The following is a 12891-nucleotide window of genomic DNA, read 5'->3' as shown; positions in this document are numbered from 1 at the left end:
CGTGTGTGTGTGTGTGTGTGTAAAGTTTGGGCTAGAGGGACTACTTCTACACAACTTTTTAAAATAAATATATTTTATTCTTTGCCAGGAGACTCCATGGAAAAAGGTAAACAGTATATGAACATAGAAAGCATTGTTAAACAATCTCAATGTACAAACAGAGCCAGTGAAAGTACATCACAGACTTGCTAGAATATATAAAAAAAAAAAAATTCCACTAGTGCTTTAAATGAAACCTAAGAAACTGACACTTTAAATCTGTTAACCATTCTACCACAGTTTTCACTCTGCTTCATGGTGATTTAACAAGGCCAAGAAGGCAGATTCTCTCCTTGTGTTTCTGGAAGTCCTAGCTGTACTTCCTTAGCACCTGGAAGGCTGGAAAGCCCAGCTATTCCTGGCAGTTGATTCTTAAGGAAGTACCCTGGACTCAGCAATTCAAAAGTTGTGAGTCTGCTGGTTATCATCCCATGAAGTTTCCCTAATGGCTTGTGAACAAGTAAACAAAAACATGGTAACACTGAAAAGTGTTTCTGCCTTGGAGGCTATAGCATTGCTGTTGAAATGGAGCAGGTAATTGTGGAGCTAGGTCACCAGCCAGCTAAGAAACCACTTCTTTAAACTTTAAAGTGACATTAACAGTGGAACAAATGACATCTGAATAACTGATCTGGCAGTTAATGCTGATACTGATACCTCTTCTGCTGGGGCAGTGACGTTTTGTATACTTTTTACAAGGAAGGAGATGCAAACTGAGGGCAGCAAGGACAAGTTTTCATATTTCAACTAAATCAGACGGTCCTTTCAACTTCCTTCTCTGGATGTGTACAGTAGTCCATGTCCTGTGGTTGGTGTCTTGATCGTTTTAGGTATGAGAGACAAAAGGAAAGCACCAAACATCCAGTATGGAGAGTACAGCCATACATTTGTATGTACAAAGTCATCAGAAATGCAACCAGAATTTGAAGACTGAGATCTGTCTTGTCACCATGCAATATTGAGTGTTCAGAGAAGAAAACAGAAGCTTAACTATTTTTTTTTTTGCATGAAATGGCTGATTTAGAGTTTCAAAAGTTTGCATTTTCTAGTTTTAAGAGTTTAAACAGCAAGGAGTATATATCGATACATATGAAAATTTCTTGGTCCTTGTTGAGTTTATCTATATATATATATAGATATATATTAAGTCCAGAAACTAAGCAGCAGTAAAAATGTTTTCTTGCTTTTCATCCCTGTACATAAGGTATTAGGAATGTCTGAAGTAGCTGGAAAATGTCTTATTCCACCATAGGGGATTGACTGACACTGCTGTTATCCACTGAACTAGGTGAGATACTGGGACTGTGTTCTGCAGTATTTCCATTTGAGGTTGGTGTCAGTGGTTCATGTCCTTCAGAGTTCTCCAACATTTCCTGAATAAGAGGTGGCATGGATCCAGGAATTTCCATTTTCAATGTAATGACACGTTCTGCACCTTTAAAAAGAAAACACAAAATCCTTCCCATGAGCACGATTCATACAGTTTCCTTTCTGTTAACATTACAAGAGTAATTTCAGGGTGTATTTTGTTAATGGATTTGGTGTCTCCTATATTTCTTGCACACAAAGGTGTGTGTGTGTGATCTGCTTCATGCAGTTCAAGAGGGAGCTAGGTGAGTACTCCTTAACAAATTAATTCAGATCTATCACATAGCAACTGATATGTCAATACAGGTAAATTGGATGAGCTGCCTATTTTTAAAGAAGGGCCCAAAATGGCATTAAATTATACTGACAAATTAAATTGGGCTGTGATCATGTTGATGTCTTTTTAAACTGGAATAACATTTAGTCTTTATACTGTACTGGTTCTGCAAAGAATGACAAAAATTCTGTCTATATTAAATAGATGAGGTGAATCCTGCAAGAGAACTGCAGTGATCTAAGGCAAAATGTTTCCTTCCCATAGAGAAAACCGTGAAATAAGATGCAGAATTTAACAAACAATTACTTTATAAAATAACACATTCAGGAAAAAAGATATTTTTTTGGGGGGGAAGCTGCCTTCTGTAAAGCTGTATTCTTCAGGCATCCTGTCTTGTGCTAATGAACCCCCAGAGTGTGCAGGAGCCTTGAGTGGTGCTCAGCTCTGCCTTGGCTGAGGCTCTTTGAGCTGGGCTTGTCACAAGGACCAGGCAGAGGGGACTCTGCAGGTGAGGGCATGCAGGATCAAACAAAATTACTGCATCAGTGCTGACCACTCAGACTGGGAGCCACAACAACTGGTTTAGGGAGGAGAAAAAGCCAAGCACAAAGTCTCGGTGTGTGGTCAGCAGGCAGGGACACAGCAGGACACAGCAGCCAAGGCCCTGCTGGACACTGAGGCAACTCTGCATCAAGCAATTTATAGCCATAAACCTCAGCATTCCTGTTGCTCACAATTCCTGATCAGCTTAAAAATGCAGTCCAATGGAAGAGGAACCTGTGGTTTTTAAACAACAAGAAGAACCAAAAAAAAAAATTACAGAGAAAATAGTTTGGTTATTGAAAAACCATTCCAGAAGAGCGATCCTTTGGAAATAAATACTCTGCTTATCCATGCTGCTGCAGTGGAGATGCTGGAGAGAGCACTTCACACTCCAAGCTGGAAGGGAGCATTTAAATGTTTATGCCTTACATGAGGAGCATCAAAAAATCATCTACAAAGGCAATGATTGACTTTCCAAGTGGATGCTGACTTAAGAGTCTCTTAAATAGCTGTAATGGGAAAGATATTAATGCAGAATGATGCAGAGAGGTTCTCCAAAAACCAGCTATTGTCAGAGCTGTGCTGATGAACTCAATTTGGCCATGTTAAACACCTGCTTTCCACTGTTATGTCAGATGCAGTGAAGTGCTTGTGTGGTCATTCAGTGCAGAGCCAGAGAAATTTTTCAGGTTTGGCAAACTTCCAACTTAATCAGGGGATAAGAGAACTCAGAAGATGAGAAGAACTCAGGAATTGTCTTGCTTCAGTCCCACCAACACTTCACTCTTTGGTTGCAATACCTCTAATGCCAAAGCAGACACTCTCAGTGTTTCAGATTAATGCTTTCTTTGGTGTTTGCTTTCAGGGATCAGGTACCACCCAAAGTCATTATCGTCTAACGTACATCTTTTAGAATGAAACTCAAGACATCCCCAGCCCTCCAGGACACCACCATCCCTTGGTATGATTTAGTTCTACTATGAAACATTAATTATATAATTAGAGTTAAATACTTATGTCAGAATGAAAAGAAGCCTTTCTTGTGAATGGAATATAAGGAGTTGTGTTCTTGAGGAGCGGGAAGGCTCTGGTAAAGAAGGAGGGAAGTGGACATGGATTTCCCACAAGTATAAACAGTGGAACAAAAGGGCTCCCCTAAATGCTTTTATAGCTCAATACCACTCTAAGTTTATTTTGTAGATTCAGTTGGATGGAGCTTGTTTTACTTGAGGGTAAACTGCAAGGTTTAGATAACCTGGTAAAGTGGTTCCTTTTTAGGATACTTGTGCTTCTAGCTCTGGTGTTTCCCTTCCAAGTTACTTCTTTTGGTTCTAATCAATCCAATTAAATTGCTCACTTCTTTTTATAAAGATAGCTATAACTTAATCTTTTAACTTGGATTTATATAGTTTGAAGTGGAGCAGTTAAGGTTTAAATTTAAAACAAGTATGTTTAGTTGAGTGAATTAACTACTGGGTTTTCTTTTTCCTGAGTCTTTCCCCAAACCATGTCAAATGAAGTCAGTAATCTTCCCAAAAAGCACAGATCCAACCTACACAGGTACCTGTACATACAAGCTCGTGTGCCTGCTCATCTATCAGGGGTAGCAAATCTGTTGCTGAGTAAGCAGAGTAAGAAGGTGAAACTGCATTGGGCAGCATAAGAATAAGAATCATTGCACTTTAGACTCTCTATTCTCAGACTGGTACATCAGGGAACCTGTTCTGATCAAATGAAAGCATTCAGCTACACCTGTGCTTTAGAGAATGTGTGACAATGCTTAGACTATGAATTGCACAGGATCAATCCAGCACATACAAGACTGCATAAAATGTAAAAACTGCTCTGGGTTTAGGTATGGTTAGTTTGGATTAGAGGGGCTGAATCTCCAAAATGCTGGATCAAATCAGTTCTGAATCTCCAATACATCAGACCACAGTTTAGGGGAATTATGGTTGCACAAGGGTTTTCTGCAGTCTGTAACCAGACTTTTTAAAAAGCCATTGGTGATACAGAGCACATGTTGATCTGAACCCCCTTGTAAACATTAACAAAGCTTTTATCTTGTCCTAAAATGACTAACAAAGACTTTGTGCTAATGATTTGCTACTACTTGCACCTACAACATCTTTTTCACTGTCAGTTGCATGGAGAATGGAGCACCATGCATGTTTAAAGCAAAACCAATTTGGAGGCAGGAACTATGTAAAGAAGCTGGGAAGAATCAAGTCACAAGGACCTTTCTTAGATGTGTTAAAAAAATAACAACCCAGGTGTCTAGGCCAGTTCCTCTGAAATGCAACACTGCCACTCCTGCTGAGTTATTGGGAGAAACTGTACCTTTTGCACTGATGCTACGAAGATCTGTGATTTTCATTAAGATCTTTGGGAACATATGAGGCTTGTTGGGTCGTCTCTTTCGGATATAAATTTTCAGTGCTTCAAGCAAGGGTTCCTGAAGCTTATCCACTTTCATTGGTTCTTCAAGGTCCTGGCGATCTGTAAAAAAGTATCATATCACTCATATGATTTGAAATATTTATTTTTTAAAATAAACTCCAAATCACAGAATCTCCTCCATGTTCTCAATTACAGTTCCATGAATTTTGTTCTCTGATAAACAATGCACACTCTGTAGTGAGCATCCCATAGGAAGAGGATAAACCACAACTTTCTGAAACGTGGATTCATTTTTTTCCTTGGTGACTGGAAAGGTTTGTCATGTGGGGGGTCAAGAATTAGCAGTTTGCTCTTGTACCTCCCTCTTCAAGGGGAAAACACCTTGCTGCAAACAACAATTTGGAATTGATTTTATACATGTCACTGATAGGCAACCCAGGTACTCATAGAGGTTACAGCTATTTTTTGTTACCACTACTACAGAAAAGTGAGTTACCATCAGGAATCAGCAGATGGCAGTGCTGGCTTGAATGACAACAGATGCCACCCTCTGCACCGGGACACAGGAGTCACATATCACTGACATCTAGGAGCCCATCAATGCTTTTAATGGGTTAGGGTTAGAGACACATAAAATCGGAATGATTTTGTACTTAAGGGCCACTGCCAACAAAGATTGACTCTTGTGTTTCAAACACTCACTTGTAGTACCCAGTCTGTGTTTCAACAACATCGCCCAGCTAAACCAGGTGTGTTTCTACTGATAATCCAGATTTTGTCAAGGAGGAGAGAGACCAACCAACAGAAATTTACAGAGTATTTTGGAAATTATCTGAGAATTCACTTTTTGTATTTTAAGCCTATGATATAAATTGACAATCACCCTTTCGAGTTCCCTTCAGCCTCAGTTTGGAAGTATAACACATTTTTTTGCTAAAGAAGGTTATCACCAATGGCTTCCATGTGACTGAAACCAATGCAGATGCACACAATTATATTTATGAGGAAAAGCTGTGTAATTGGGCATCTTGCTGTAAGAAAGCTCACTCATGCAGGTACCTATACACTGCTTAGCAAAAACACAGCAGGACCCCATCTCCAGAGGTTCCTCCCAACTCCAACCATTCTTTGAGGTATCTCAATGCCCTTTGTCAGGCAAACAATAGGACTGGTTGCTTGACAGAATGATTTCAGTACTTTTTTTTCAAATTATCAATAATAAAACCAGTAACTATCAATGGATAGTTACTACCAGTGGAAAACAAACTTTAGCATTAAGGGGCTTATATAATACATACAATATTGTTACAAATATATATATAAAATATGTTTAAGTAAAGGAAAGCTAAACAAGTAGAACATAAATGAAGACATGATCATGTCTGTCCTTTTGAAATGCATTAGAGTTCATGCAGTACAATACCTCCACAGATGAGGCAGATGGCACTAAGGAGACCTGTTTCTGTATCATCCATTTCCAAAGGTAGGAGCTGGTTGGCAAATGTGAACACGAGATCAGTCAGCGGGCCAAATCCGGCGTTGTGCATCTGAGTTCTGTTTAGGGTAAGGCCATCTGAAAAGGTCATGGTGTCTTGTTCTGGTGTGTATCTTGTGCAAATTCTAAGGATCTGTGGAAAAAAAACCAGAAAAATGGAATCTGAAGAATTTAATCCATGAGAGGTTTGTTGCCTTTTCTCGGTGCAGCGAATGACAGTGGAGCTTCAGTACTGGGCAAAGTCAGAACAATCCGAAAACAAACTCCAGTTTGTGCAGTTCTAGCTGCACAAAAACTCTCAGGTACAACACAAATATACTCTACTGACTATGTGTATTCCCTGTAACAGAAACCTAAGAACAGAAATTTCCCCCTAGTTATGAAATAATCAAAACTTTGGAGCAACTCTCACCACTCAGATCACCCACACTACAGTGATATCCACAAAAACAGTTCTGTCATTAGTCTGCCACCTGCACCAAACTATAACACGTGACTGATCTGATGAACTGCTGCTCTGATCCCACAAGATCCTGAGAGCATCTCACCTCTTTGAACAAAGGCATATCTCACTGATTTTGGGGATCACTTTTGCACAGCAGCACTTCCCTGGGTTGTATATTTGACAAGGACAATGCTGTGGGAGTGGAAGCTTGTGGGAGTGAGCGTGGACAGCTGTGAGCTGCTGAAGAGGCAGAATTTTGGGCTGCCTTCCTCTCTTCTGCAAGAGCAGACAGGCAAACATTGCTATGGGGACAAAGCCCTCCATCTCCCCAGCAGCTGCAGGTAGGGTTTCCTTGGAGCCCTGCTTGCCTTGTCAGCCTGGGAGCTTGCCCCCAGCGGAATATCAAACTCTGCACCTCCAAACGGCAGCACACACGACTCCTGGCAGCCTGGCCAGTGGTCTGAGGAGCTGGCCCAGCTTTTCTTCTTTTACAGTGGTTGTTACTTCTGTGTGCTGTAACACCAAACCTCCCCACCAGCCTGTTGGCTGCCAGCCTTCCTGCAGGCTCTGGCGCTTCCCCCTGTGGAGCCCCAGCAGTGGCAGACCCTGCCCGCCTGGCGCAGAGCCGCTGACAGCGCTGCTTGTTCCTGAGCACGCCCAGGCACTGTTGGCTTTGGCAAGTTCCCTTGTATGCCGACAGCCACCCAGTGCTGACCCCGGATGAAAGAGCCTTCGAGGGGAGAACGGGATTCACACCTCTAACCGGGCACGGAGGAATGCAAAACACATGAATAAAACACCGAGGATGCTCTACATTTTGTTAGCAAATGCCTCCGGGGTAAGGGCAGCGTGGAGAGCGCTGTCACAGCAGCAGAGGTGGCAGCAGGGCCAGCGAGGGAGCGTGTGCGCGAACGCTTCCGCCTCCCAGAGCACAGCCAGGACGTGTGCCACCCTCTGTGGTGGCACAGGATCATTTGTACAGCTGCAATTCATGAACACGGCCGTAAGCGCCTAATAGAAGAGGCGTCCATCATGTTGACATATTTCTGTTATATATAGCAGTGCTTAATGTTTAAAATAATCAGAGGTGGGAGAGGGCTTGTGCCGAAACTAAACTGAACTGAAAGCCTGCCGAAGTCAGGCTGATTAGCTGAGCTAAGACTACAGCTGTGTTTTTTCAGGGCTTGACTGTATTTATTTCCCATCCTACTTGGTTTTAAAGATACAACAAAAAAGATTTACATGAATATAAGAGAGCACCGGGAGAATTTAATTACTCCTATAGCTTCTGAGGCTCTGAGTCAGAGGCCCCAGCACATGGCAGCTGACCAGTCTGGGCTTGGTTTCTCCCACTTTCATCTTTGCCTGGCAACACTGCTCCAAATAAACAGGGAGGAGAATGAGGAGAACACAGACGGTCTGTAGGACACCTAAAGGGAAACTTTCATTTCTCTTCTTCAGTTCCTTGGTAAGATACTTAATAGGGTGTATTTGTGCAGGGAGATCTTCAACTATTTTCTGTCTCAGCAATAATCTTATCTCACATTCTGGGTATACCTTGAAGCAGTGAAACTTTGTGTGGTTGGACAGGAATGTCTGACATTGTTGCCTTATCCCTGAATTAGAATAAGTTCTTGAAATTACTTAAATCAATGACCAAGAGTCACAAATACAAGCACACAGCACATTAATTCCTCAGTGACCACAAATTTCCCATTATATATGCCATTTTAAAAGGCTGCTGGCTGCTAGGTTTTATGTAGTAGCCAATTTATCATTCAGGATCATTAGAAAAAGTTAACATTATGAAGCACAGCACTCTGTAAGAAAGAGGCAGCATCTTTACCACATTCAGAACTGCCAGTAACCACTGGCCATCCTCTCCCCTGAAGTTCACATTGGGTTGCTCTTTTAAATCATTAAAAGATTGTACAGAAAGCAGAAGAAACACAGAGAATACCTGGTGTTCCAGAAAACAAAGATTCCAAAGCTACATATTTACTGTGACATCCAAGAGCTGCTTGGTTCACTTCTCTAATGGCATGCAAGAGGAACTGGAGTGCAGCTCTTCCCACCTGAGGCCTGCACAGACAGTAGCTGCCTTCCAGTAAGGGTGCATGGCTGAAGAAGATCAGGTATCCAGCTTTGGGAGGAACAAGGCTCTGTACTTCTTACCTGGTACTGCTTTTCCCTTAGCTCAGCCAGGCAGAAAGGCAGCCCCTTTGACTCCAGTGCTATTTCAATTGGTAAGCCTTAGCAAGCAGAGTTCCTCCCTCCACAGCCTCAGGACTCCCTTCCCAACAAATGAGCAGAGCAGGATGGGGAGCTTGATTGGGCAATGCCGTGGTGTATTCCCCAGGCTGCCTGCAGCTTCCCCGGCAGCTGCCCAAGCAGGGCTGGCAGATAGGGATCCCCCAGATCCTCCCTCAGAGGGCAGGTCTGGACACCAGCTGCCACAGAGATCCCTGCCCAGAGGGACTGGGGTGCCCTGGAGCCATCTTCCCAACAGCCCAGAGGCTGAACACACACCTGCCACCACACACCAGGCTCTGGCTCCCTTGCAGCAAAGCTCCGTCCTTGTTCCCCAGCACCACAAGCCCCACTGTGTTTGGGGGTGCAGGACAGGAGTGCTCAGCAAAGAGACCCCCAGGGCTAAAACAGAGGAAGAACTTCCAGGCTGAATCCTCATTGGGAACAAATCTGGGTGAGGTTACTCAGCCTCAATCCAGCCCCTGTGGCATGTACAGAAAGGGACCTGCAGGGGCCCTGCAAAATTTATAATTAAAACATAAAGTCGGGTAGAATTGAGCTACTTCAGGCTTAGGCACAAGTAGGACAGGTTTTTGTTGAGGACAGCCTTCAGGCCTTTGGATCCCAAGTGCTGCCCCAGCCATTAGCTGGGGGAGCCTGCAGCAGCTCCACTGGGCACTGGCACAGCTGAAGATCAACTATGTGTTTTCAGCAGTGCACTTAACTTGACTGCAGCAATCAGCTCTCAGGTTTCCTCTGCATTCCTTTGACATTATCCCACAACACGCTGTTATTAAACTCCAAGACAGATCATTTGAAATGGTGTTTTACTTTTTTTTTCTTTTTTCTTTTTTTTTAATTTCTGTCCTTCATCAGGATCTGTGAAACGCCATGGATATTGCTGATTGTTGCTAAACTGTTCTTGGGCAAATTTCCAGTGTCAAAGTAAAGCTGATTTCAAGCTCATATTCACTGAAGAACATATGGGAAACATCAGCACTTCAAAATAAGAAATCACGATATCTTTCTCCATTTTAAACTGAACTCCCAATGTCCTCAATGTTGTTTAGATTTTGCAACCAAGCCAAGTATTTTAGTTGTCACTCTGCTCTTAAATGCCACTTGCAGCCATAAATACAGTTTTCCCTCATTATTAAAGGGCCCTTTGTTTTAAGGAATATTTATATATTAAAGCATTAGGGATTCTTATGAGCCTGTTAAAAAGCGCAAAACAAAAACCCTACCAGAGGCACAAAACCAAAGTCAGCCAGAAAGTTGCATTTATGACATTGCTGCTACCACAGAACTGTTACTCATTTTAAACAGATTAGGTAGGGAAAATAGGGAAAGCTGGGCCTATTTTTTAAGAAATCCTGCTGTTAGACACTAGCTGCCTCAGCTGGCTGGGGCAGTTCCTTGAGAATAGAAACCTGGGCAGCTGACTCTGAAGCAATGATGCCTCGTGGCGCTGCCAAACCCCGTCAGCACAGCTTGTTCTGCACACACCAATTCCTGCCTGGCATTAACGCACAGGGCTTGCAACAGAAAACAAGAATTACATCATTAAGGATTAGCATTCAAGGGCTTCTAAGGCTTTTATCCATTAGATTTAAGATAGTCTGGACTCTGGATTCTTTCCATATTTGTCTTGCCAGCAAGGCTGGGGATGCTTGGCTGCTGGTGGGCCAGCGTACCAGCAGACAGAAGCACTCACTTTTACAAGGGTTATTGACTGAATTTTAGTAATATTTATCCCTAAAACTTTTGGCACCAGACAAGATATAAATTCCATGATCCTCATTTGGTGCCTTGAGCTGCCTCAGGAAGCTTGATGTTTTTTCCCTTCCAGAGTTAGTGTTTGTTTGTACATAAAACAATTCTTTGGCCCATATCCGTCAGAGTTTACTGAGCTCCTGGCACCATTTCCCTTGTCAGCCTGTTTAAGAGAGGCTTAAGTATCCACAGCCACAGGAACCAGTTGAGCAGAGACCTTGGCAGGGTCTAATAATGCCTAAGACTCTCCACAGCTGGTGCTGAATGGCAGGCGGGCAGTGAAGGGGTCCTGCTGGCAGGGAAGCCTGGCCACCCAACCTGGGAGCCCCACGCTGCTCCTCCCATGTGCTGTGGCTCTAGGAACACATCCAGGGCATGGCAGAGCAGCAGGATCATGAGGGCACACTGCTGAGGCTCATGGCCCTGCTCAGCAGAGCTCTCACAGCAGCCACTGGGTGCTCGGTGCAGCAGGAGGGGCAGCACCGCTCACTCTGCATCTCAAGGCACAACAAAACAAAACACTCATAACTAGGACAACTGGCTTGTTGTGAGGGGGAATATGTGCTATTACAACTGCTCCAGTACTGATGTTCAGCTTAAATAAAGATAGAGAGCAGCACTGCAATTCCGATTATGTGCAGGTGATGCCGCTTTAATGGATACAGCATTTCACAGGCGGCGCGCACACTACGCATTACTGTGCCATGGTAATTATCCCATTTTCTTTTTAAGCAGCACATAAAATAGTCACATAAAGTTTGCGCAAATGTCACACAGGAAAGTTAGGACTATTAGCCATGCTGTATCTGCTCCTGGCTTTGGAAAAGCCTCAGCTCCTCCCAGCTGCAGGCTCCTGTGGTGCTCACTACGCCCTGCTCGCTTGGATGTGTCACCTTCTCTGGCTTTGTGAAAAATAAAAAACAGAATGAGCAGGTGATCTGGAATGACAGGCCTCAATGAAATTTATAACTAGAGCTTGAAGGTTGCCAACGGCCACAAAGTAAAAGTGGTGAATCATATTAAAGAATCAACTTTTCTATCCATTAATTAGTTGAAATAAAGTCACTATTTACCACCTGCTTCATTCTTTTTTTCTGATCTGGCAACTAGGCTTTTATTTAAACACTTTGATCAAAGTGCCTTTATTGAGGGACTTCAGATAAAACCCTTACCAAAAAGGGTCCCCTCAATTTTTTAGCCAGTGTTGGCAATGGCAGCACTGAGTGGAGCTGCTGCAGGGACGCTGTGCAACAGAGGCTGTGCACATTCCCAGGGCAAGCTGCCACTGCCCACCCCAACAAAGAGCATCGGGGCTCACAGGATTACAGAATTAGGGTATTTCTTATCCAGCAGCTCTGGAGCTGGGGCATGGCACAAGCAAACAAGATGGCAGCTTGAGGGCTGAAGTTTTAGGGGTAGAAGGTTTGGATGAGCAGGTTCTTGCTATATTCTGATTCCTCCCCATCCTTTTTGTATAGTTTCTGTATTAACTATTTGTTATGGGTTACAGCAGCACAGCACAAAGCAGTTCCCATCCCCTGCTGCTGGCAGAACACACTCGAGGCAATGCTGCAGTTTTTTGATCACCATCTGCCTCTGGTGTGAGGGGAAGGTAACAGAATCTGCTCGGGACAGAGCTGGTGATGACAGGCGTGCAATCGGTAACGAATGGCCCTGCCCCACCGAGGGACACTCCCAGCAACAATGAGATGGCTGACTCTGAATGAGTGCCTGGATTAAGGGAACAACAAGAGGTGACTCTCAAGCATGGCAGGGCAACCTCAACCTTCCCTTTTTCTATAGGCCAAAGAATGATACCCCTTCCCCTCTCCTACCCCTCTTCCTCCTTCATCAATGTCTTCTTGATGCGATTCTTCCAAACAGCTTTTGACAAAACAAGAGGAAAAGGTCACAGCAGTTAACGTCCCCCTCAACATGATCCTGTTTGAAGCAATGCACTTTTAGAAATTCCAAGATTAATTACTTCAACTTCAGCTTCCCTAGTTTAAACTCCCGTGTCATGACAAAAAATATATCTACAGTAGCCATCCTACAAGATGCTTCTAGACTGGCCAAGCTTGGCTCAATGAGGACCTGAAGGTTTGTGCTCAGAATGAAACATTTAAAATATGTTTACATTGAACCTACTGTTTTACTGCAAGTTATTGCTACAACCAATAATATGAAACATATTTGCCACTAAAAGCCTGAAGACCTCTAAGGTCTCGATAAAGAAATGCTGAGATCCCAGAGGGCTCCTCTGAAGGTCAGCATGACAGAAACAAGCAGAGACAAAGGGAG

General features: G+C 43.3%; 1 protein-coding gene across 5 annotated transcripts in view; it reads right to left on the bottom strand.

The window, feature by feature from the left end:
• Positions 1-9: 9 nt before the first annotated feature.
• Positions 10-12891, bottom strand: part of RARB (retinoic acid receptor beta) — a 312141-nt gene continuing 299259 nt past the window's right edge. For 3 of the 5 annotated variants that reach the window (XM_066555416.1, XM_066555434.1, XM_066555443.1), the window contains 3 exons: positions 6051-6255; positions 4568-4726; positions 11-1474 (listed from right to left, as the gene is read on the bottom strand). In XM_066555416.1, the coding sequence (XP_066411513.1) occupies positions 1278-1474; positions 4568-4726; positions 6051-6255 (561 nt within the window). In that variant the 3' untranslated portion in view covers positions 11-1277. Of the gene's footprint in view, positions 1475-4567; positions 4727-6050; positions 6256-12891 lie in introns of all 5 variants that reach the window. The other 2 variants (XM_066555407.1, XM_066555425.1) reach the window with 1 other exon arrangement.

Source organism: Molothrus aeneus, chromosome 1 (assembly GCF_037042795.1).
Source record: "Molothrus aeneus isolate 106 chromosome 1, BPBGC_Maene_1.0, whole genome shotgun sequence".
In the NCBI taxonomy this organism is placed as follows: Eukaryota; Metazoa; Chordata; class Aves; order Passeriformes; family Icteridae; genus Molothrus; species Molothrus aeneus.
Note: the sequence above shows the minus strand (reverse complement) of the source record. Positions and strands in the feature narration are given on the sequence as shown.